The 25,099-nt window shown below is 41.1% G+C and overlaps 2 protein-coding genes across 3 annotated transcripts; both read right to left on the bottom strand.

Annotated features, from left to right (window-relative positions):
• Positions 1-393: 393 nt before the first annotated feature.
• Positions 394-11,989, bottom strand: PTP4A1 (protein tyrosine phosphatase 4A1). Of its 2 annotated transcripts, none has more exons than XM_084623265.1 (5): positions 11,850-11,989; positions 9,181-9,273; positions 6,959-7,089; positions 3,250-3,324; positions 394-1,797 (listed from the first exon to the last, which is right to left on the bottom strand). In XM_084623265.1, exons 1-5 carry the CDS (start codon positions 11,952-11,954, stop codon positions 1,680-1,682), a joined length of 522 nt encoding a protein of 173 aa, XP_084479391.1. In that variant the 5' UTR covers positions 11,955-11,989; the 3' UTR covers positions 394-1,679. The 2 variants fall into 2 exon arrangements, with proteins under 2 accessions (XP_084479391.1, XP_084479392.1); XM_084623266.1 differs by having other exon boundaries at positions 394-1,793.
• A 314-nt stretch (positions 11,990-12,303) lies between these two features.
• On the bottom strand, positions 12,304-24,014 carry LOC311517941 (uncharacterized protein; the record flags this gene model as incomplete). Its single annotated transcript, XM_084623267.1, has 2 exons — positions 12,304-12,399; positions 23,976-24,014. The coding sequence occupies 2 exons, from the start codon at positions 24,012-24,014 to the stop codon at positions 12,304-12,306; spliced, it is 135 nt and encodes a 44-aa protein (XP_084479393.1).
• Between the last annotated feature and the right edge of the window lie 1,085 nt (positions 24,015-25,099).

The following is a 25,099-nucleotide window of genomic DNA, read 5'->3' as shown; positions in this document are numbered from 1 at the left end:
TGTTTCAGATTATTCCTTTACAATTCTTTGATAGTTCCCTTGAGACTGGAAAGAGGTGTGTTTTTATATACAGCCGTGTAGTGTTTCTTTACATGTGCAGTCATCTTCGCGACACGAGCTCTAATTTAATATTAAAGATGCTACTTCAAACTTGATTGCTTCCTAATGGCAAGTATTTTAATTGAGTGTCAGTGGCAGCTATTTTGTACAAATGTGTAGTATACATTTATTTATTTATTTATTTTTTTACCTTCTTACAGAAGCGAGAACACTTGGGCCAAGATAACAAATGGGTGCCTAAAGTTAAGCTCCTAAATCCATATTTAGGATTTCTGATTGAGTACACAGTAAAGTCTTAAAAGCCTCTATAAATATTTCACCAGACTCACTACGTGCATTTCAGTATTTATTTAGATGTTTAAGCTCTCGCACTAGATTTTACAAGCTGGTGAACACTGGCAAAATTATTTCTCCCACAGAACTATAACCACACATTCCCAAGACAGTATAAATATATGGCTGAACTAACATTAGTACACACCACTTTATCAATTACATAATAAAACAAATTATCAAGTATCCAAATATTAAGTTACGCAGCTCAAAAGGCATACAAAATATTACAGGTCTTCCCAGTTGATAGCAGAAACTCAAGGGGAAAAAAAACCCAAAACAAAAATAATCACACAACAAAGCAATAGTTGGTAAACAACTTTCAACAGGTACAGTAAAAGAAATTACAAGATCTTCAGAAATTTTATGATTAAGAATTGTTTTAGCTACAATAACTAAGCATTTCTACATTTTAAAAAAATATTTACTAAAGTAAAGGGCATATTCTATACTTCCTGCACAAGACAAAGGCAACATTTTACTAGAAATATTAAATAGCCCCTCCCATCCTTTTCAGGCCCTCTGTTAAGTTGCACATGAAGTGCCAAGATTAATTTAAATGTAAGGCTTTTTGTCAGGAGACATTAAAGACTGTGTGCTTCTGTACAATGTAAAGAATTATTTTCTACATGAGTAAAGAGAGAATCGATGTATTTGTAAAATGCAGAGGTTTAGATAATGGAAGGGTTATTGAAAGATACCAAAAAAGTCACTGTAAGTCTTAGTAAAAATCAAAGATTGTGCAAATCCTGATATTCTAGTGCGATTGCGGGAGACAAACATACAGTGAGAGTAGACAGATTACCATATAGGCCCTATCCTCAATATTGAAATGATTGTAGGAAAAAGGACAAATGTAAGGTCCAGATAGTTGTAGTTCACGCATCACAAGAACTACACTGTAATTTACAGAAAAAATATAGATATTGTGCTGGGTTTTTGGCACCTAAACTCTCTACACTTCATACTGTGACAGATTTTATTACTGGGAAATAGATGAATAAGAATCAGCTACATGATTCAAAGATAATTCAGTTGATACAAATTATGACCAAGGAGACATTTCAAAGACAGCATACAGCAAAACATTTACTAGTTCTCCAAACAGGTGGATATTAACTTACACAGACAAGTTGCATTTCTGCCATACTTTTAACCTATAAAGACTCCTAAGGAAGCTTCAGTTAGCCTATTTATCAGCCCTACATGTCTTTCTGCAGGTAGTTTGCCTAATTCTAGTTTCCATCCTCTAGCTCCAAAGCAGCAGCTCCAAAGGCATCCTGGCTTTACTGAATACAACAGTTGTTTCGGTGACCATTGGAGTCTTTAAAACGCAGGCGCATTTTGGGACGATATTTCTCCAAATACAGAAGTTGCTTGCTATTAAAGGCTCCGCGTCGCTTCCTAAACAGAGATAGTTGTTAGAAAATCATCTTTAGAAACAAAACAACATCACTTTCTGAAATAAAATATAGTTCCTGAAATAACAACGTTCATGGGAAAAAAATAATGGAAAAAAAACTCCATTCTTTAAGATAGTTGAGGGCAAACGATAGTTAATGGCATGGTAACCAGAGCAAGGGAATTATTTATTTTTTTTAAAAGATGTAGCACCAAGTTGCAGTCACTGTAGTTTTTTTTTTTTTTCTTTTATCTTATTTAACCATACTCTAATCTCCTTTTCAGATGGCATTCAGAATTTGGTGCTTCAGCAGATGTACTCTAAGGCAAGGCTTCTGCACACTAAGCATTCTCCTGGATCTCGGGAAACCCTCAGGAGGAAAGTGGCAGTGCCTAGAACCACATGAAAAAGCTGTTCTTTTGTGCTAAAAGAACGTTAACTACACTTGCTTAGTACCTCATTGATAAATTCATTCAAAACACTAAGTTACTGGAAAAAATCCTCTACTTTGGAAAAAATGTATTGGATTTGAATCAGAAGCTGGTGGCAGTGATAAAAGCACACTCCGTTTATGCAACCCTACAAAAAAAGTTGCCACAAATGTGGCCTTTTTAAGAATTTTGAACATATGGTCATATTAGAACCCAACTTTGTCAACCTTCATAGCATGGTTTAAGGCTGACCTATACAGCTTGTTGCTTGAGGTGGTGGTGGTATACCGGTAGTATTCTGTTTTGTTTTAGGAAATGCCATCAGGCTGGTGAGTACAAACCAGGGAGTTGTGAAAATGGACACAAGACAGACTCACATCAAACTTACAAACATTAAGCTGTCAGAGTGTTGAGCAAAACCAATTCAAAACTAGTCTGAACTGTGGCATCTCTCAAGTGTAGTTAAGATCAGATAATTGGTAAGTGAAATCATGTATCCATATTTACTCTTGAACACGGTTATGAAAATGAGATTTACAATTCAAGAGGAATTGTTTCCAGCTATCAGTACTACAGATTCAACCTGAGTTCCAAGTGTATTAATTCTCTTGCATACCTACCACTCTGCAGATATGACTAACGAAAAGGATGTATTAATGGTGTTCTGTTTGGAAACTTATCTTTCAATTATGAAAGCTAAAAAGTTTAAAAACAGAGCCTGAAGCACACATTAACATTTCACATGGCTCATGTAAATACATCAAGTGGGTGTGATCTGGGCTATGGGCCGGTGGTTTAAATGTCTCAGACTTAAAACCTTTAATTGGTTTTTCAATATTACTTAGGAAATAAATGTACTGTATGTTTAAATCTGAAGAACAAGTTTCATAGCAACATATTATCTTTATTCTCCAGATTCCTACACAATGCCCTTGTGTATACTGTTATGTTTGATAGACGAGTCTCCCCTCACTATCTACTTTAGACTTAAAAAGAATGAACAGACGCAAGTTTAATACGTACTGCCTTATAAACTGCACTGCATCTTCATACTTCATTCCACATTCAATAAGTGCAAGGGCAACCAACACTGGAGCTCTGGAAGAACAAGAGAAGTCTTTAGAATGTACATGGCAAAAGAGTCAAATTTTAAACCTCAGCAGATTCTTTTCAAAGCATATAAAATGGCTCTTCTATATGGATTTAAGTCATTTATATCTTCTTGATTCTGACACAGTATACAAATTGTTTTTGAAACAACTCTAGGAAATAGGAGAAGCAATATGTTAATGAGATTGACCAAAAGTGACATTTCAGGAGATGAAGGACTATGGCATGAGTAAAGTGGCTACATTCTTTAGGTGTTCATTTTCAGACTGCAATTTTTGCAAGAAATCTCTTTGGAGACCGTGTTTTCCTCATGTGAGTCTTCACTGACTGACACTTTCAACCCATTTCCCAACTCAGTTTTGTTTAACAGTTGTAACGATCACAGCTATTTAGAAACAAAACTTCAAATTTAGTTAGAAGCAATTCTTCTCAATGAAATCTATGCTCTAAAGCAAATTTTTAAAAGCAACTGCAAGGTGGACTACAGAGAATACCTGAAAAGTCTTAACTGGTGAAAGTCAAATTATTTATGCCTATCTTTAAACAAGAGACAATTTTTCCCGACTTGCCAAAGTGTTCTTCAGATTGATAAGTATGAAATATTTCAGTCCAAAGTGAAATGTTTTCAGAGTTAAACACTCAAAAATATACATTTATATTGGAAGATGTAATTATGGCTGAGAAGTCACTTTCATATCCAAGAATTTGAATCTTAAGTAGTGAAGTCAAGCAACTAGTATTTGGTATTGCTGTCAAGGCTTGAAAGTCCACTTCCATGTCAAAACTTTATGAGCAACTGCTGTCAACTTCTGCAGAATATGAGCTCAATTAAAAAAGAATGTCCATCTTACAACTGAAATAAGCCTTCAAAGAGAAATATAATTCTCCACACTGCAGACAGCTCCAATGCCTGCTGATGCTGGATACTATCTTGGGCAGCAGAAAGAAAAACTGACTAGTCTTATTTTTCAGTGTTATTCAATAAGATTAGGCAGTAACTGAAACTGACAAGAATTAGGTCCATTTCACTCTGCTATTGTTTGGGAAAGCTAGAAGCAGCAAACACACATAGGAGCTAGTCACCTGAGAAGACTTAAAACCCAGAGGCCGACACAAGAGGGAGTAGAGCACCAGAGACACCCCCTCACAGCAGTCAGAAAACTTTAGTAGACACACACGACCAGGAAGTTCTGGGGTGCGAAAGGAAGGGGAAAAAAGGTACCCCTTCAAGTAGGCCAAAGAAGAAAGTCTTGAAATTTAATCATTCATACGATAGCCTATGACTAGTAGAAATAAGATGGAGTCCCCCAAAAGGATCTAGGGACCGAGCTCCCCAAAAAAAAAAAAAAAATCTCAACACTTACACTCTTTCCCAGCTACCGGTAGGCAGGTGCTTGATTCTCACCAAATGTTATCTCTGGACAGTGCCACCACCCTCCTTAGAATCATAGAATATCAGGGTTGGAAGGGACCTCAGCAGGTCATCTAGTCCAACTCCCTGCTCAAAGCAGGACCAATCCCCAACTAAATCATCCCAGCCAGGGCTTTGTCAAGCCTGACCTTAAAAAACTTCTAAGGAAGGAGATTCCACCACCTCCCTAGGTAACGCATTCCAGTGTTTCACCACCCTCCTAGTGAAAAAGTTTTTCCTAATATCCAACCTGAACCTCCCCCACTGCAACTTGAGACCATTACTCCTTGTTCTGTCATCAGCTACCACTGAGAACAGTCTAGATCCATCCTCTTTGGGACCCCCTTTCAGGTAGTTGAAAGCAGCTATCAAATCCCCCCTCATTCTTCTCTTCTGCAGGCTAAACAATCCCAGTTCCCTCAGCCTCTCCTCATGAGTCATGTGTTCCAGTCCCCTAATCATTTTTGTTGCCCTCCACTGGACTCTTTCCAATTTTTCCACATCCTTCTTGTAGTGTGGGGCCCAAAACTGGACACAGTACTCCAGATGAGGCCTCACCAATGTCGAATAGAGGGGAATGATCACGTCCCTCCATTTGCTGGCAATGCCCCTACATATACATCCCAAAATGCCATTGGCCTTCTTGGCAACAAGGGCACACTGTTGACTCATATCCAGCTTCTCATCCACTGTAACCCCTAGGTCCTTTTCTGCAGAACTGCTGCAGAGTCATTCGGTCTCGAGTCTGTAGCGGTGCATGGGATTCTTCCGTCCTAAGTGCAGGACTCTGCACTTGTCCTTGTTGAACCTCATCAAATTTCTTTTGGCCCAATCCTCCAATTTGTCTAGGGCCCTCTCTATCCTATCCCTACCCTCCAGCGTATCTACCTCTCCTCCCGGTTTAGTGTCACCTGCAAACTTGCTGAGGGTGCAATCCACACCATCCTCCAGATCATTTATGAAAACATTGAACAAAACCGGCCCAAGGACCAATCCTTGGGGCACTCCGCTTGATACCGGCTGCCAACTAGACATGGAGCCATTGATCACTACCCGTTGAGACCAACAATCCAGCCAGCTTTCTATCCACCCTATAGTCCATTCATCCAGCCCATACTCCTTTAACTTGATGGCAAGAATACTGTGGGAGATCGTGTCAAAAACTTTGCTAAAGTCAAGGAACACGTCCACTTCTTTCCCCTCATCCACAGAGCCAGTTATCTAGTCATAGAAGGCAATTAGATTAGTCAGGCATGACTTGCCCTTGGTGAATCCATGCTGACTATTCCTGATCACTTTCCTCTCCTCTAAGTACTTCAGAATTGATTCCTTGAGGACCTGCTCCATGATTTTTCCAGGGACTGAGTTGAGGCTGACTGGCCTGTAGTTCCCAGGATCCTCCTTCCTTCTCACTATCCCACATCCATCTGTGGCTATAGTTATAAGTCCTCTAGCTTCTAGGAGTCTGGCAATATTTCCAAACAGGAGGAATGGAAAAAGGTAACAGAAAAAGGTGTGACACTGAGAACAACTCAGATATTTTAAGATTAAAGAGCCAGAAAGGAAATGACAAGAAGAGCAAGGGATGTAGCTAGTTGAACGAGTCAAATAATACTACGAATATATTCAACTAATATATTCAACAATTTTCACTGGTATTTTCTGAATAAGTTATTCAACAAGCTTTTTTGTACTACTTGACCAGCGTATAGAACTGGTCAAGTACTATTCAGCAAATAGACTAAATACAATTTTAAAATTTTCTGCTATTTGACCAGCTCTAGTAGCAAGTTTTTTTAATTTATATATATAAAAAAGTTGATTAACAAGGTTAAAGTTAGAGCACACTGCTGTTTTATTCCTTTAAGTAGCAAGAAACAGTTGTGAAAAGGCATGACAGCACAGGTATTTTCACATTAACTACTAGGTTTAGGGCTTGCCTACCATGGTGTTATTCTAGAATAGCTATTCTGCTTTAAAATTCACACCCTACTTTAATCCAGAATAAGGATTTGTGTAAACATGAGATCTAATCTCCATCTCCCAGCCTATAAATTCCAGGTAAACTCTGAGGTTGACTGCCGGGCACTTCTTATATTTCTAGAAAGAAACTTCTTATATTTCTACAAAGAAATATTTATGCCTAAAAATTGAAAAAGCCTTCACTATCTCTGTTCCAAAGGTTTCTGATTATTTTAGAGTTTCACTTACCTCCCAAGACCAGCAACACAGTGTACAGCAATACAACAACCAGGTTCTTCACGGAATTTAACTTTCAGGAGGTTTAGCCAATCATCAACAATCTGGTTGGATGGTGGAGCACCATCATCAAAGGGCCAATCCTAGAATGAAAGGCAAATTTCTTCCACATAAAGAATCAGATTCTACTATAGCTGGGAACATTAACCACTATGAGAAAGTGACTTCCTCAATTGATAATCCATCCCTCAACTTAACCCCTTAGACTGAAGTTCCTGTCATTAGATAATGAAATACAGCTGAAAGGTATGATTTGTATTCAGAGGTAGTTCATTCAATTAAAGACTGACATCTCTCTGTCAGAACACAAGTAGCTTCATTCTATGATTACCTATGTTGGTTACTGGAATACAATAAAAAAGTTTCATGCATGTTAAATACATTATTTTCATTCTCTTGTAAGGTACACCATATCCCCCTCCTTTTGGGAAATCTCATTTTAGTGGCGAATACCCCAGGGTCAATTCTTGACAAGTTGGCAATACAATAGCAACAGCAACCTAGCTTCAGTGGATACGTATTTAAAGTTTTCTGAACTATCTGCTTTTAATAACTAAAGTGTATATTCACTTTTCAAAATTAAAGTAGCTGACTAGCTACCCCGCTCTCCAACTTTGAGATTTGTACAATTTCAAGAGTGTACAAAATCAGATGCTAAGAGGGATAAAACTGTGCTGCTAGCCTAAGCAATATAAAGAAAAATAGACTTTTCAATATGCATACCTATGTAATAAGACACACTCCATTTTGAAGTCTACAGTATTATTGTTTGCACAGCAATGCTTCATATGGCCCATCACTGTACTGAGCCATTTTCTCTACTGTGCCCAAAACTCTCACTGAAGCAATTCAGAGCAACCCCGTGTTGCTCTGAACTACACCAGCCGGTAACAGCCCCCCCACTCACCAGCTGAGAATAGGCAGAGTATTGTAGCATTCTGAACACAGGGTAAGATGGATGTGTGGCCAAATATTCAGTGTTTCCACTGCCTAGAAATCCAAGGACTGCTCCACACTAGGGGAATTCTCAATATGAAGATTAGGCTGCCTTCTGGCACCTTTGCACTCCTGGAGCAGACATCTGTACTAGTCTTTCTGGTCTCAAATTTGCATCATTGCTACAGTCAGTTCAATTCCTGCAGTGGCAACAATGGTGCAGTGGTTTTTAACTTTTTACATAGAGATAGACCCTTGCCACCTTTGTAACTAATATCCAACAGAACTCATCTCCCATTTAGCCATATGGAAGGTCTGGACCACCTTGTCCCCAACATCTGTTCATGTCACCACATTAAGAACCCACACAACAGTGGAAGGATTAGTGTAGAAAAGACTTCAGGAAGCCACCAAAGTTCAACATTATCATCTAACCATGCCGACAGGTCTCAACAGTCCTGTACTTGGCACTGAGGCCAGTGCCTTGTCTACATTAGCACTTCCCACCACTGAACTGCTAAACATCTGAACCATTGTGAGCAATTGTGGGAAATTTTGGCTGTGTGTGCCTCCCCAAATTCTGCCCTCTCCTGTTTTCATAGCAGACCCATATCAGTTCCAACATTAGGGAACCCTCTACTTCCATTTACCTTTGCCCCAAAGACATGAGACCAAATTTAGCCCCTAAATAAAGTAGGATAGTCCTATTAATAAGCTTTTAATGAAAAAAAAAAAAAAAAAAAGCGCTAAACAAGCCCTGAATTTCCTGTGTTTAAAAGTCAACTTTTGGGAAGGGATAGAGCACTATACTGCAGTGCACACTGGTTATCTGCCCACCCTAAGTGCTTAACATTGCTCTCACCAACTTAGCTGAAATAGTGTTACCAAGTGGATAATTATTCCAGAGTTTCACTAGCATAGCCTGCAGATTATAAATTCCTAAGCACAGGCACGTTATATTGTTCTGTTTATTAAGTGCCATCTCCATCTACCAAGTCCAGTTACTCAGGAAGCATGCTTGCAGGATGATTTGGGCTTTGAAGCGATAAGTCTCACCTTTCAACTCTTAAATTAAGTGCTAGGCTCTCCTTTTCCCCCTGCCAAAAAAGTTAAAGTAAGGAAGATCCAGGAGAAATCTTAAGAGTTGAGGTCATTCATGAACGTGCAGTAGACATTAACAGCTTGTGAATGTTACAGGTCTGATAAAGCCTTAAAGTGAGTCTTTTTAAGCCACTCACCAAAACCTGAATGCCTTCTTTTTCCACTAGTGCAGTGTCATACGTGGCTTCACATACTCTTACTACCGTGGTAACGCCGTACTTCTTAAGTTCCTAAGAAGGAAAAAATTACTTTGTTTTATAATCAGCTGACGTGACTCTCTCAGCAAGGCAAAGACAAGTATTTTTTGTACTTTAATAGTATGAACATCTTTCGTAAGTTTCAATACGATTCCCTTCCACCCCACCCACCAATTGTCTTCCATTTGGTAAACAATGTTTAAAGTGTAGCTCTTGTTATTTTGTTTACTTCATTGTAAATCAGCATCAGATGCTGATCCTCAAAAAAATTCTCAAGATACAAAGTTTGAGAGTTTCTTAAATTGGCTCTGAGAGTAACACAGAGTTCTAAACAATGTGTTGTGTATTACAGTAATAACAAGAGGCTCCAAACAGGATTAGGACCCTATTATGCTAGACACTGGTCAGATTAAAAAAAAATGTCCCCTCCTGTGAAGAGTTTACAGTCTAAACCAGATTAACTGAAATTTTAAGCAACACATACTTAAAACTAACTATGGAAATGCCAGTTGAGATTTTAAGATACTACGGGACACACTAATATGCTTTTTCCTGTGATCCTTTGGACAAATCACTTAATTTTTGTGACTCAGTATTCAGTCTGTAAAGTGAGCATATTACTGCAGAACCGATTATTTTAGCACAAGAGAATGAACAATGACATTAATGTTACTTCCAGCTGGCCACTACAGGAATGCTGCTTACCTACTGCCGGAAGCATTCAGTGTAAAGTTAGTTTTCACTGAATATCAAGTCAGTAATAAATCAACAGTGACTGCTTCCAGACTGTCAGAAGGTAAAGAGTTAAATTACTCTAGTCATATTTATTTTTTATGGCATATTAAAAAAGCTAAGCTAAAAAACAGATGCAAAAATAAATCTATATGATGCCACTGAATGAGAATTGCTGTTATTATTTTGAAATAAGTTTAGGGTTCCCCACCCTAATGTTTTAATCAAACGCAAGCACCTGCATCTCTGGGTTTTTATTACTCAGGAAGCTGAAGTTAGCCTTTCAGCCTTCAGCATTTTAGTTGTCTTTAACTAAAGCAGGCTTCTGTTTATAACTAGTCGTTATGGAAGCTTTATCTTGTATTGCTTTACGATAGCTTTTTCTTCATCAAGTTTCACTGTAATACATCTTCAGCTGACTCTGTTCTATAAATCACTTCCTGGGTAGCAAAAACTACAACTGCAAATAGGAAAATAGTCTTCATCTAACTAGCTTCAACATGAATTCTCTCCTCTCTCTGAGAAACTGCTAAATTGCCTAGGTGTGAGGAAGAGAAGCAATATCCACGTTGGTTACAGAAACTCAAAAGAGGTGGTGGTGGTGCTGCTGCTGGTGGTATGGGGAGATTAAGTTAATCGGCTATAACTAGCTGCATCTTCAGACATGGAACAGTGATCTACAGGAACCTATCCATGTTTCTTGATAACAGTGGAGAGTATGAATCCCTTTATGAGCCTACTGGCCTCCCAGAAACAGGATTTTAGATAGTTGTGGAGATAAACAAGCTCAAGTACTTAAAAAAAAAAAATTGCTATTCCTTTGTTTGTATAGTGCCTACTGTGACTGGCACTTCTGAACACTGCTGTACTACAAAACTAATGGACTCATGAATAATCCTGAACAAGTATTCCATGGTGAAACCTAAGATAATGAGCAAATTAGTAAAAGAGCTTTAGCTTCATAGTAGATATGAATGATGTTGCTTGCCTGTTAAGATTGTTCCTCTTATATACTCAGGATCTTATCTAGTGATTAAAGCACAGAAATGGGAATCCGATCTCTGTTACATACGTCTGCCAAAAGTTTCTTGCATGATCAGCAAGACAAACTGTGTCCTCTTTCCCACAAATGTAAAGTGGGGACAAACACCTACCACACTTTGAACTGAATTGAAACCATGTGACTTTGACCCTTTGGAAGGAAGACACCATTAACTGTCAAGAAAGTGCATATACAATACACCTTGCAACCATATTGTCCTTGGCTGCACTGTTACTTGTGGAGGGCCAGACTTCCATTGGAAAACCCATATACTAGCACAGCTTCTGAAGTAACTTGGTATGTGGCACTTCTCCTTTAATGTCATTATTGAATCAGTGGCAGTGAAGAACTAAGCTTTGTCTCATTTTAAGCAGCAAATACCCTTACTGACCACTCATTAACAACTTTTTCATGTAAGGAGAAGATAACTAAGACACCATCAGGGTTCTGCATTGCTTCAGTTAGATCACACATTCTCTGCTTCCTGCCTGTTCTGCAACTGTTTGTTGGTGATAGCATCACTATGTTTCACTTAAAAAAAAATGGATGAGGAATGATCTCCATATTTATAATTTGGAACTCTGTAAAGCATGCCTCATTCCTTGAAAAGTTTCTATATCAGTGGTTTTCAACCATTTTTCATTGGAGGACCCCCAAAATTTTGTAGACGTAGTCTGCAGACCCCAGGTTGAAAACTGGTCTATATTAAGTCTTGAAGCAAAATGAACAGTAATCAAGAGTTGAGTTTGATTGGTTAAAATAGATTACTATTAAATATGAACTAGTCTAAGCATTACATGTATTGTAAATAAGCATTCCGTCCAACAGACCTTACCTCTATAAATTTGTTTAAGGTTGCATTGGTTGGATTGTGTGTGATAAGAAATCTCATGTTCTTGTAGGTGATTTCCACAGGAGCTGGGCGGTTCATTCGTGCCATATTAATTTAGTTAAAAAACATGCAACAAGATTGTGAAAGGATTAAAAAAATTCTAATACAGAAATGATGTAGTGAAACTGAAGTCTACTTCAATATACTTCACTTGAAAACTTTCAGTGTTGGCAAGTATGAAATTGGGAGCAATGGGAAATGAAATGAACCTCCTAACAAGAAGCAGCAATTCTTCAATCCAGTAATACTGAGGCTGGAAGGCAGTGCGCTGAGGTTTACCCCATCCAGGTCTGAACTCCTTTGTCAAATGCTCTGCCAATTTCAATTGAACACTTCTTATCCTGGTTAATTGCTCTTATGGGGGCTTCTTGGTGGAGTAGTAATGAATTTCTACAGTTCACTTGTCTGCATAGAGGTCGTGCTGTGCCTGGCAGTAGTCTCCACTGCCCTTCAGAAACTCCATAAATGTGTGACCAAGAACACCACAGAACTGCTGTAAAGAGGGGAAGAAAAACAAACAAAAAACAAGAAGTTACTTCTATCACTGTTTTAAAGTACAAGTTACTTGAAGACATTTTAATATCTATACAAAAAAGTAGTCTCACTTGGAATATATCTTACAATCTCGTACAACTAAAGCTGTCCTCAAAGAAATTACCTTTAAAAAAAAAAAAAAAACCTAGATATCACAGTAATACAAATGAGTAATATTTGGACTTCAGAATTACATTTTCAAAGATCAGGTATCGAATCATACAACTGGAAGGAAAGGTCATTTACTCCAGTCCCCTGAACTCATGGCAGGACAAAACGGTATTTCTAAATTAGTTAATACACCAACATTTTAAAAGTTGCATAAATGAGAGAGTTCTAACCAAACTTTTATTCAACAGTTGTATTTCTATAAAAAGGCTACATTTAAGAGCACCCAGAACAATCTGAAGATAAGCTTTCAAATCAAGACAAGAATACCAGAAAGCAGACACTGAAATTATATTCATTGGAGATTAGTGCATCTTTGAAGTCATATTAACTTTATCTCATGCACAATACTTCCAGTATCTGCTGTATATACTTTCCAGTTTACACAAAACGCCCAACCCCCTAAATGGAATTCACACCCTTTGAAAGGATAAGGCAAAAGCAGAAGACTTGCTACCATAACATGTGCGCTTTGAGTGCAAGCATCGCTAATTCCCATTCAGCAGAGCCACTGTGAAACAGTGCCTATTACATAAATTCAAAACTTCCACATGCGCTTCCATATGTAAGACATCTGACCAATTAATGTTTCCAGAAATAATATAGCATTTAAAAAAAAGATAGGAGGATTAAAGTTGTCTAATGAAGAGTAATGTTGCAAGATGAACAGATGCATTTCAACATTAAAGATGGAAGTCAGCCATATTGGGAGTCCACTGAAGAGAGGTCTAAAACTGAAGAGAGGATTTCACCTATTAGAATGGATGTACACTATCAGTTTTGTGGGTACCTGCTGAACTTATGCCTGCGTTAGCCAGTTTTATTAGTCTAACCACCAAAACTTTCTTCACCACCAAATCATTACACAAAACCTACTGGTGTTACTAATTATAACAATGAACAACAGGCCTACTAAAGTAGTATTATTCCTAGCCGCTACACTTGCTTTATGCTTCCAAGTGAAGATACCTCATGGTATATATTGCATGGTTGGGCAGCAAAAAGGGGTGTAAGGATACCATGAATCCTGCTTTGAAGCAAATGAGCATTCATACTCAAGCAGGAATATTGAAAGATGTAGAAATGTCATTTTAAAAACTTCAGTTATTTCATACTTAGTTTACTGTGGAGTCTCATTGCAGGGATCCGCTTTGTGCCCAAACTACAACATTACCAATGAATGTAATGCTTTGCAGTTCTCTGTTGTATCGATACATAAAAGAGAAAAGGGGAAAGGAAGAACTGAGGGGGAGGCAAGAAAGTTGTTTAGCTCAAAAAATAATGGTGTGCAGAGCCAGCCACCTACTACCAAACGACTATATTATCTAGAGGTGGATACAAAAGTGCGGTTTCCACCAACAACATCCAGAGACAATGCCTCAGGAAGAAATCCAGCCATCTCCAAATTACTGGGCATGGGGAGGATCCAGGGATTTCAAACAAAAAGTCTAACCCTGGATCCTTCAAGCTACGTATCAACCAGACTATTAAGAATAAACAACGTGAATTAAGTTCCACCCTATTCAGTGGAACATAGGGGCTTTGTTTCTTCACCCTATCCAAAGTCTCCTTGATGATGTGATAGTCTCTGTGTTCTTCATTGCCAAAAAGATGGCTTCTTAAAAAAAAAAACAAAAAAAAAACAAACTCCGCCCCATCCACTCACACAGAGAGCAAGGTAACGAATGCATTAGCTATCTTGCTGTAAGACCACTACCCTCATGGCCTTCCCAAACATAAGCAGCATGAAAACTGACATGATTACGAGTTTTACTGTTGTAAACTGGATAATGAATATCAAAAGTGACACACACTAGGAGTGTTTCAGCAATATAATTTCTGGCTAGCAAAAAACTTATAGCAATAGAGGTACTAAAGCCATCTGCAGATTCAGCAGGACTACAAAGCATTAGTTAACCTTCTGAGATACAGCTGAATATAATCTCCTCAACCACAATAGCCAGGAACTCACCATTTAATGAAAGCTTGTGTATTGTGGAAATTGATGGCATACGTAATATTGTCTACTGTCAACAGATTTGAAAACTTGACAGAATAGACACGCTCTATGGTTTAAACTGAGCCTTGTCTTCAGTGATTATACACACCAATGCCATACATGAGTTTTCAGATAAACACTGAGTGAGTGATATCAGGCTAGTTAGTGCTGGGTCAAATCTATACCATATGTTGCTAGTGGGCCAACAGAAAGCACCCAGTACTCCCACCCCCCAAAATGGAAAGTCCTTAAACATAGCTATTTAATACTAGCATGGCTTCTATTGCTGCTCTTCTGAGAATTGGAGCCAGACAGGCTGCTCTCCTGGCTACAGTGGGAGAAGTCAACTATGTTAAAGGAAGGAGTGAAGCTCATGTTGATGCAAATGCAATCTCTTCTCATCGCTGCTAGCCAGAGGAGCTCAATATGGAAACTAATTCCTTTAAATGGCACTGTATTACCATTAAATTATTTTGCCAGCCTATTTTAGCTTTAGATGCGTTACATTTGACTTCTAAAGTGGACACCGAAAGCATTTTGGAACCACTTGATTTGTATTAGTCATTTGGGAAACATTCATATTATCAACCCCTATCCTCTACCTTAAATATTTCCTAGTCCAAACACTTACTACTAACCATACAGGATCTGCAGATGGTTTTGAACCCTGAGATTTTCTATGACTAGAGTCAGGTCATTGACTAGCTTTACACAAGCTTTAAGTCACCTTCCGTTTTTGCAGTTGATAGCAACCAGTTTGTAACCCAAAGTAAGCTCCTACCACATTAAGCCTATTTGGTTCAATTTCACAAGCTCTACATTTGGCAACAGCAGTTGTATGAGGTTAGCGTACGAAGTGCATCTGAAGTGCTGGCCTATATATCTGGTACATTAAACAGCAATGAAGTGGTTAATTATCTGTAACACCTCACACAGGTTTCCACCAATTTACTTGATTTGGTTACTTAACCCTTGGATGAATGGAACTAGTTAATCTCTGTATTCTTCAGCTAGACCACCAAATAGCTCATCTCTAGTGCTCCAATCTTGACAATGCTATTTCTGTTTCTGTAATCCTCTATTACTGAATTAGAAATGGAATGTTCTTAGATGCTGAAAACACCTAACTTGTATTCTAATTGTCTGTTTGATTTAAATTTGGGTAATATATAAAATGGTGATGGTTCCCATTACCAGATATGTAAACTAGTAATCATATGAATGACTAATGTGCCAATTTATTGTGTACAATTTTATGACTGGATATACCAGGCACAGCTCAAAGCGCATGAGGAAAATGCATAACATGCACTGCTTTTAGTGTCCAGGCAGTTTTATTCTGTTCATATATACACATTGCTAATCAGTACTCTACAGAAAAAAAGAGTAACCATTCTATCTTAATGCCACAGTAACTCATGGTATAGAAATTGTGTACATACGCACCTCAGGTAGGCTCCACAAGATTAGAATCTTGTGAACAGCAGTGTCTGCTGGGGCTGCAAAAGCAGCCTGCGTAACGAAGTTTGTATCTCTCTTCCCCAAGGCATAGAGGGCAGAGCCCCTCAATTCCCTTATTAAAACCAGTATCTCAGATGAAGAGGACTGATTGAAACAGCATCCATCTGAAAGGTGGGACTGAGTCGCGTTGACAGTTAATAACTAAAACAGTGACTGTAGCACTGCCCTTCTGAACTAAACATTAAGTACTGCTGCTAAGTCAAGGACACAATCCTTGACAAAAGTCAAGGGTCACTACATGTAGCTGCTTTACACATTTTAGATATGACAATACTCCTAAAAACAGACAGAGGATGTAGTTTCTGCTGTGAATCTGGAAGGAAAGGTTCAACAGGCATTTGGGAGCAGATAGATATGCACTGCCTCATCCATTCTGACATCTTCTGGGAGAAGATGGCTTGATCTTTTAAAGAAAAGAGATGGTGATGAAGAGACAAGACCATCATCTGAAAGGTTCTCTCCTGTCAAGGTAGTATACAAAAGCCCCATAAATATCTGAAGTGTTAAGTTTCGCCTCTCCTGGAGCAGAATGACGTTTAGGGAAGAATACAGGTAAATTAATGGACTGGTGCAAATGAATTTCCAAAACCACTTTTGGGATGAGACTTTATCTGAAATTTAACATGACTGTGTCTCTGTGAAATTGTGTATACTTGGTGAGGGATGGAGGAAGCCAAAAGAACATGGGAGTTTTCAAGCCCTTGTAGGTGATGTGATGGTTACTAAGTCCTGAGGAAGGTGGTGTATAGATTGCACTGAGTTATCTGAAAGAGGGATTCATGAAGTTTGTAAGGACAATATTAAGATCTCATGCAGGGGGTGGGGGATTCTTGACTGGCAGGTAAGCATATAATAATCACATCAGAAATCTGGATAGAGTACATGGTGAAAGATGATGAGTGAACACATGAATGACATGCAGAGATTACTGCAAGGTATACTTTGATGGAACGGATTGAAATGCAGGATATACTCAAGGATCTTTAGTATAGAAGCCTCCAATATGTCAAGATCATGCTTGGCTGCCCAAACTGACTATCTTCCATTTCAAGGAATAAATTTTCCTTGTGGAAATCTTATAGTTTGTAGAAGGATCTCTTTCACTTGTAGGAAGCAGTCTCTATCAGCAGTACTCAACTAGCCAACATCCAAGGTGACAGATGCACTGACTTCAGGTATGGATGAAGCATCTGATCTTGGTACTTCAATATTATGTCTAAACAATCCCGAAGTCAGACGAGAGGCTTAACTGACCCCTCTGGAGAACTGTTAAAGGGCTATCATGATTAATGTGACTTTGTCCCTTCTGATCCTGCATATCGCTCTGGGAATTAGAGGAATCAGAAGGAAAGCACACAAGACCATGATATAAGGAAGGCATCTTTTAACAAATCGAGGCTCATGTTTCCCCCGGAACAAAAGATTAAGCATTTAGCATCGCCCTTGGTGGCCAACAGGCCTATCACAGGATGCACCCCCCACCAGGGTGGAATGTCAGATCTGTGGATGGACTTCTATGGTGACCATTCATGATTGGTGACTGACTACCTGCTTAAGGAAGTCTGAGACCGTTGCTGACCCGGGGAGGTAGAGAACTATGAGGATTATCCCACATTGCTGACACCATGTCCATAGCTTGATGGTTCTTGACACAGGGTTGATGAACGAGTTCCTCTCTACTTGTTCATGTAATATATTGCAAATGTGTTTTCAAGCTCTGTCCTACTGAATTTTGTAGCATGGGCTGGAATGTTTGTAGTTCCAGGGCATAAATGTTGAGTCTCAAGAGTCCTTTTGAGAAAAGGGCTAGATTCAGAAGAGGGAATTATGCATTGTAATGCTAAACTTTTAGGTACCCTACCACTTAATGGAACTCACAACCCTAAGCTAGGCACCCAAGCACCCAACAGAATACCTGGGGAAAGTTAGGCACCTTAAAAAGGTTCACAGAAGCCTGCATGTTGAGAAGGGAGCCATCAAAACTAGCCAGCAGGAAATGCAAAGAAGGGTGTGACCCAACCTCCACCTCCTTACCACTCAGGATTCACAGCCATGAACCTTCTCCTGGAGCTAGGTGCCTGAATCAAGTCAGTCCTTATACTTGCCCTCTATCCCAGCGGTTAGTGCACTCACCCAGGATATAGAAGACCTAGGATCAAATCCCCACTCTGGCTGATGTAGAACAGGGACTTGAACACAGGGCTCCCACCTCCTAAATACTAGGATGTAGGGTAATCTGGGTGAGAGTCTCAGTCCCTTTTGTTGAAGTTGGTCCACTTTGTAAGAAATACTTAAATAATTGCTGGACCAGAAAGAATGACTATAGCTCAGTGGTTAACAGTGGCAGTTAACTCACACGATTAACTCAAATTAATTGCGATTAAAAAATTAATTGCAATTAATAGCACTGTTAAACAATAGAATACCAATGGAAATTTATTAAACTTTTGGATGTTTCTCTAAATTTTCAAATATATTGATTGCAATTACAACACAGAACACAAAGTATACAGTGCTCAATTTATATTATTTTTTATTATAAATATTTGCACTGTAAAAATGATAAAAGAAACAGTAATTTTCAGTTCACCTCATACAACTACTGCAGTGCAATCTCCATCATGAAAGTGCAGCTTACAAATATAGGGTTTTTTTTAAAAAATGCAGTTATGTAATAAAAAAGTCCAATTAGTCCTACTTCTTGTTCAGCCAACTGCTCAGACAAACAAGTTTGTTTACATTTGCAAGAGATAATGCTGCCCTCCTCCTCATTTACAATGTCACCTGAAAGTGAGAAGAGGTGTTCACAAGGCACTGTTGTAGCTGGCCCAGCTGGCACATTTGGCACATAAATATCTTGCAATGCCAGCTACAACAGTGCCATGCAAATGCCTGTTCTCACTTTCAGATGACATTGTAAACAAGAAGCGGGCAGCATGATCTTCTGCAAAGGTATGCAAACTTGTCTGTCTGAGCGATTGGCTGAACAAGAAGTAGGACTGATTGGACTTGTAGGCTCTAAAGTTTTACATAGTATTTTTCAATTCACCTAATACAAGTACAGTAGTACAATTTCTTTATCATAAAAGTTAAACTTACAAATGTAGAATTATGTACAAAAACCCTGCATTCAAAAATAAAACTCTTGTTTTTTTACAGAGCAGATATTTGTAATAAAAAATAAATATAAAATGAGTACTGAACACTTTGTATTCTGCTTTGTAATTGAAATCAATCTATTTAAAAATGTAGAAAACCACCACAACTAATTAAATAAATGGTATTCTATTTTTTTTAATAGCTTGACAGCGCTAGTTAGCAGTCACCTGGGAGACCCAGATTCCAGCACCCACTTCAGTAACTGCTTAAGTATTTTATACAGTTTCCACAGGAGGGGCTCCAAAACCCACTCCAGAATACCACATATCCCAACAGTTAGGCACTCACCTGGGAGTTGGGAGACCTGGGTTCAAATCCCTGCTTCAAATCAGGCAGGAGGAAACTGAACTCAGGTCTCTCAGGTGCTGGGTGAATGCTCTAAACACTGAGCTACTACATAAAAGGGCAAATCACCACTTCCACTGGCTGAATTCTGGGGGTACTCAATACAGTAGACACACTTTTATGCTGACTCTGAGCATGCTTACTGGATCATGCCCCACAGACAAGATAAGCAAGTGAATGCCTAGTTTGTAAATCCTGCCAGAGTTCAGGCATGAATTAAGTGGCGGTGCACCTGCCCACCAGCAGAAATTTAGACACCTAGGGAACTTTAGCAGTGGAAATGTATGCACCTACAGGGTTAGGAAGCAGCTAAACAGTGATTTTATGAATACCAGTAGACCCTAAATGTTGGATTTGCATGCATGTCCCCCCTAGCCTGAAGTACCTCTAAACTAGAGATGTCATGTCTAATCAGTGTCATCCTGAAGGAACGGTAGACAAGGGTACCCTTTAGTGAATGTTTTCTGCAACTGTAACAAGGAACAGGAAGCTAATTTAGTTCTAATTTGCTAGCCAGACAAATCACTTCCAGGTGAACAAGGCTGGTTATGGGTTCATGCTGACATAGACAGTAAGAGGAAACTGAAGAACGATTATGGCCACCATGCCCTTAGGAAGAGGCATAGGGGACTAAGCCTGCAACCTGCATGACCATTCCCAGACACTGCTGTTCAAAAGATTTCCATCTTCTTGTGCATGTAACCAAAGAGCGTTACCCATACTGATGTACATGAACAGATACTGTCCATGCTTTTCAGTCACAAAATCGACCGATTCCTTGTAAGAAAACTTGTCCATATATCACTTCAGGCAGAAGGTTCCCAGTGTCTGGAACACAACACACTATATACTGGAAATACTTCAAGGAGGAATGATGTTCTTGCGGTTAAAGCATAGGACTGCGCTGGGAGATTGCCAGACTTCCTATATCAAGACAAGTCATGTAACCTCACATGTCCTCTGTTTCATTATCTGTACAGTATCTTCCTACTTCACAGGTAAAGGAAGCTTAATTTATTAACATGCAACCCCCCCCAACACCCCCTCACATATATGCTAACAGTCATTCATTCCCCAACGCATACAAGACGTGTGTCTACTCAGACACACTCATGGAAGTTAGTCCAAATTAACTGAAGATGTGAATTTAAAGTGGATTAAATAAACCCCATTTTACTCTTGTGAGAATGCTCTTATTCAGAATTAAAGCAGACTTAATTCGATTTCACTTAATTCATTTCCAAAGCAAATTAAGGCCATGTTAATTCGGAATAAGTATCTACACTGATTTTAAATATGATTTAACTAATCCACTTTAAATTCACACCTTCAGTTAATTTAGATTAACTTTCCTTAAAGCCCCCATGTAGTCAAGCCCTAGTTCTAAATTACTCCTTCCTCTTAGTTGTCCAATGCTTCCTCTCTGCGTCTCCCATTGTAAAATTATTCAGGGCAAGGACTGTTTTTTGGTCTTGTACAGAATCATCTAAGCATATTAGTAGTAGTTAAACAGCAAGCCACTAGAATCCTGTTATCTTAATTAAGCATCTTCCATCCTTTTGAAATAGAAACATATTACAAAGACATGGTGATATATATATTTGTAGATTCATAAACTGTAAATTTTTGTAATAGCAAGATTCTGTTCCTCAAGACTAAAAAAAACAGAATTTTTGCCGATCAAAATTTTGCCTTTGTATTATCTCATTACTGTTAAATTAATAGATCTGTACATTTGAACACACACACACACCCCTGAGGAGAATTTATAAGCATAGCCCCTTAGCAACCTGGGTTGCATATGTAATGTGTAATTAATTAAACCTTAACTAAAATTTGTATTGCTGATATAACAGGATAATATGCCACACTAATTTAGAACTCGGTAATAACCAGAAAAAACACATTTCCATATATTCAAAGCAGTGCACTTTTAGCGAAGAGCTTGTCGCTGGGGATCATTTTGAAAAGAAGAACAGATTTTGTTTAGTTGTGGTCTGTAGATCAAAATATTAATTCAGTACTCCCTACACGCCTCCATCCACAGCAGATCTCCTATTGACGTCAGAGTGAGATAGCACAGAGACCAAAGAGAAGGGAGCTTTTGTTGTACAACTAAACTTATCTATTTAGTATTTTACTGACACATTCAGGATCACTCACTGAGAAAAATATGCTCTCCTCTGGATTGCTGCTATTTCTGCCCTTGGTGTCTCCATCTTTTACATCCTTCTCTCTAAATTTCCTTCCCTCCCAACCCTTTTGCCATTCCATTTGCTAAAGGAATCAGGAATGGGCTATTTAATTTTGGACACCTGAATGTCATCTTTGGGCTTCCAAGTTGACAGCCCAATGAGATTAGTAGATGAAACAGGTGGAATTAAGACTGCTGAGTCATTGTTTCTGACAATGTGCAGATTCAAGTAGACATAACACTTGAAGGCTCCCTCTGGAGCCCGGAGAGGTAAAAACACTTAAAAAAATTAGAATCCTAATATGTCACAAGTCTGATATTTGACTACCTCTATTGTTTGTAATAAATAAATAAATATACAGCTGGTTCGCTATCAACTGACACAAGTGCAGTGTGCACAAAATGTCACTGCTCTGACTTTCAAAGATTACCATCTGCTAGTTGCTTAGCTTTGCCCTCCTCCAAGCACTCCCTCTCTCCCCCTTCACACACTTAGCCTCTTTACTAGTGAGGATACTTAGTCTCTCATCAGAAATCTTAATTAATACTGGATAATATTTTAATATTTGCTACTTTACAAGGGTATTACTGATGAGGAAAGGGAAACAGAAAGATTAATGGACTCAGTCACAGCAAAGACAGACAAAGCTCCTGACACTAGTCTTGTGATTGACCCACAAGACAACCAACCAACCTTGAGATCTCTTGATACCAGATACAACTACAACAGACAGTCTCTGTCAAGTTTCAGAGTAACAGCCGTGTTAGTCTGTATTCGCAAAAAGAAAAGGAGTACTTGTGGCACCTTCGAGACTAACCAATTTATTTGAGCATGAGCTTTTAGCTCACGAAAGCTCATGCTCAAATAAACTGGTTAGTCTCTAAGGTGTCACAAGTACTCCTAGTCTCTGTCAAGTTACCAGATACATTCACAGTAGATGTCTAACCAACATTCAGCAAGTCAGGTATTTTTGAGTCTGCAAAAAAGCTACTGGAAGTTGACAATACATTTATGAAAATAGCCTTGTTTTAAAACGTATTAATATAGGTATCTCGACTGAGGTCCCCTCTCAAAAGCAAAAGAATACAAACAACAAAGGGGTTCCAAAAATCTGGTCGGAAGTAAACTAGCTAGACACTTCAACAGAGAAACAGGCCTCATATTTCTCGGACAAAGGAGAGTTACACGAGGTGCCAGGGGCTCTGGTTTCCCAGCCTGGCGCAGGTATGTCTCGAACAAAGGAAGTAACTCGTCGGGTCTGAGCGGGGCTATCCAGGGGCTTGGCAGTAAGTTGCATACAGCCACGAGTGGCCCGCGTCACGGCTCAATCGTGACTTTCCAGCGGGGCTCCCCCTCCCGCGCGTAGTGAGTCACTTTCCAGCCCTCGGCTCCCTGCGACACCGCCCGGCCGGCGGACGCCCACGCACCGCCCTCGGACAAGCCTCGGCTTGTCTCGGCGCTTTCCCAGGCCGGGTCAGTGTGAAACCCCGGCCATTCACCCCGCCGTGGTGCCGGCCCCCGCTGTGTGTTAGCCCGCACCTCCACCGGGGCTGCCCGGCCATCACGGGACGGGCAGCGGGGCGGCTCTCGCCCCCGGCGGGCGAAGCGCACTCGCTGGCAGGCTGAGGCTCCTGCCCAGCCGGGCCGCACGAGGCGTCCAGGGGACGAGCTAGGTCGATCCCAGTCTTGAATCGCGCTTCAGGCAGGCTCCTGACACGAAGCCATTTTGCCACCGGGGACCAGCCGCCTCCCGGGGCTGCAGGGCGTTGGGCTCGGCCGTTGGGGGCACGGAGGGAGAGCAGCGGCGAGACTCGCACCGAGGGGAGGCGGATGGGGCCGGCTGCAGCCACGCTCACAAAGCGGCTTTGTGTCGAGCCGCCGCCTTGCCCAGGAAGAGAGCGGGGGGGGGGGGACCCAGAACTCCGCCGTCCCCGTCCTCTGCTGCCGGCCCGGCCCCGTCCGCGGCTCCCCGCCGGGGAGGAGCCGCCGCCCGGCGCGGAAGGGACTCAAGGAGTCGCCAGAACAAAGAGCCAACATGGAGGAGCCGGGAGGAGGCGAAGCGCGGGCGGCCCCGGAGGCGAGAGCCCCGCACACGGGGCGGCGGGCGGCAAGACCGGCCTGGGCAGGGGTGGCGGGGCCGGTACTCACAGGAATATGGTTACTCATTGAAGACTGTAGCCTGATCATACAGCCGGGGTGCGGGCGCCACCGCCGGGGGCAGGAAGATCAGAACCAGGAGGAGCTGGAGGCGCTGGAGGCCGGGGAGCTGGCGGAGGGGGTGCGGCGGCGGAGCGGCGCTGGACCATACAGCTGCTGCGACGGCGGCAGCAAGCGGGCAGCTCTGCAGAGCGCGGTGCCAACGCGGACGAAGCGGCACAGGAGGGGAGGGGACCCGCCAGCGCCGCCTTCCTCCCGCACAGGCGTTTCGTGACACACACTGCTCCGTAACGGGCGTCGCGCCCCACCAATCAGAGCTGTCGCTTGGGAGGCGGGGCGGGGCCTAAAGTGGAGGGGCGGGGGCGGGAGGGTGTCGAGAGGCGGAGGCAGCCGGTGAGAACCGGTTCGTGAATGAACCGGCGCTGGCCGGGTTGCGAGGGCGGGGGCTACCGAGGGGCGGGAGCAGGGAGCCCAGGATTTGCCCTCGCAGCAGGGTCAGAGGAGGAGTGGTCACTGCAGTGCCTTGTGTGTCTCCCTCCGACTGGCTCGCCCCGCCTGATCCAGGGGAAAGTGCGGTGAAGCCTCTACTGGCCTGACCCGCCCACGGTGGGGGGCTGCGCTTCACTCACACTCGTCAGTGGTGGTCTTTTGGCGCCCGTCCAAAAATATCCCCAGCCCTGCCCCAGCCTGTCTCATGCACGCGTGGCGGAGGCGGAGGCGGAGGGTGAATTGGGGCTGACTGGGTGCGGAGGCAGCTCAGCCAGGGGTCAGTGGAAGGGCCGGGAGGGCGACACTGAGCAGGGAGGTGGCCGGGAGCTGGGGGACAGAAAGGTCGTTTTACTTTGTTGCCTTTTAGACAACAAAGGGGGTAGTTACAGTCCCTGCGCAGCCCACTGGGTGCCAGAGTCCTGATTTTTTGAATAAGCCCGTGCTGATAACGTAGGTAAAGAACCACGGATCGGCAGGTGTGAAGTGAACATCCTGCATTTCTGTAGCCCCGTTACTCCCGAAGGAACCCCCAAAATGCTAATGGACTAATAAACTATACAGAGAGATGGCTTCGTGGAGCACTGAAAAGCCGCCATCTCTCCAGTGATATTGTGGGAAACACTTTT

The sequence above is a fragment of the Lepidochelys olivacea genome (genome assembly GCF_965140295.1).
Source record: "Lepidochelys olivacea isolate rLepOli2 genome assembly, chromosome: 3".
Lineage (NCBI taxonomy): Eukaryota > Metazoa > Chordata > Testudines > Cheloniidae > Lepidochelys > Lepidochelys olivacea.
Note: the sequence above shows the minus strand (reverse complement) of the source record. Positions and strands in the feature narration are given on the sequence as shown.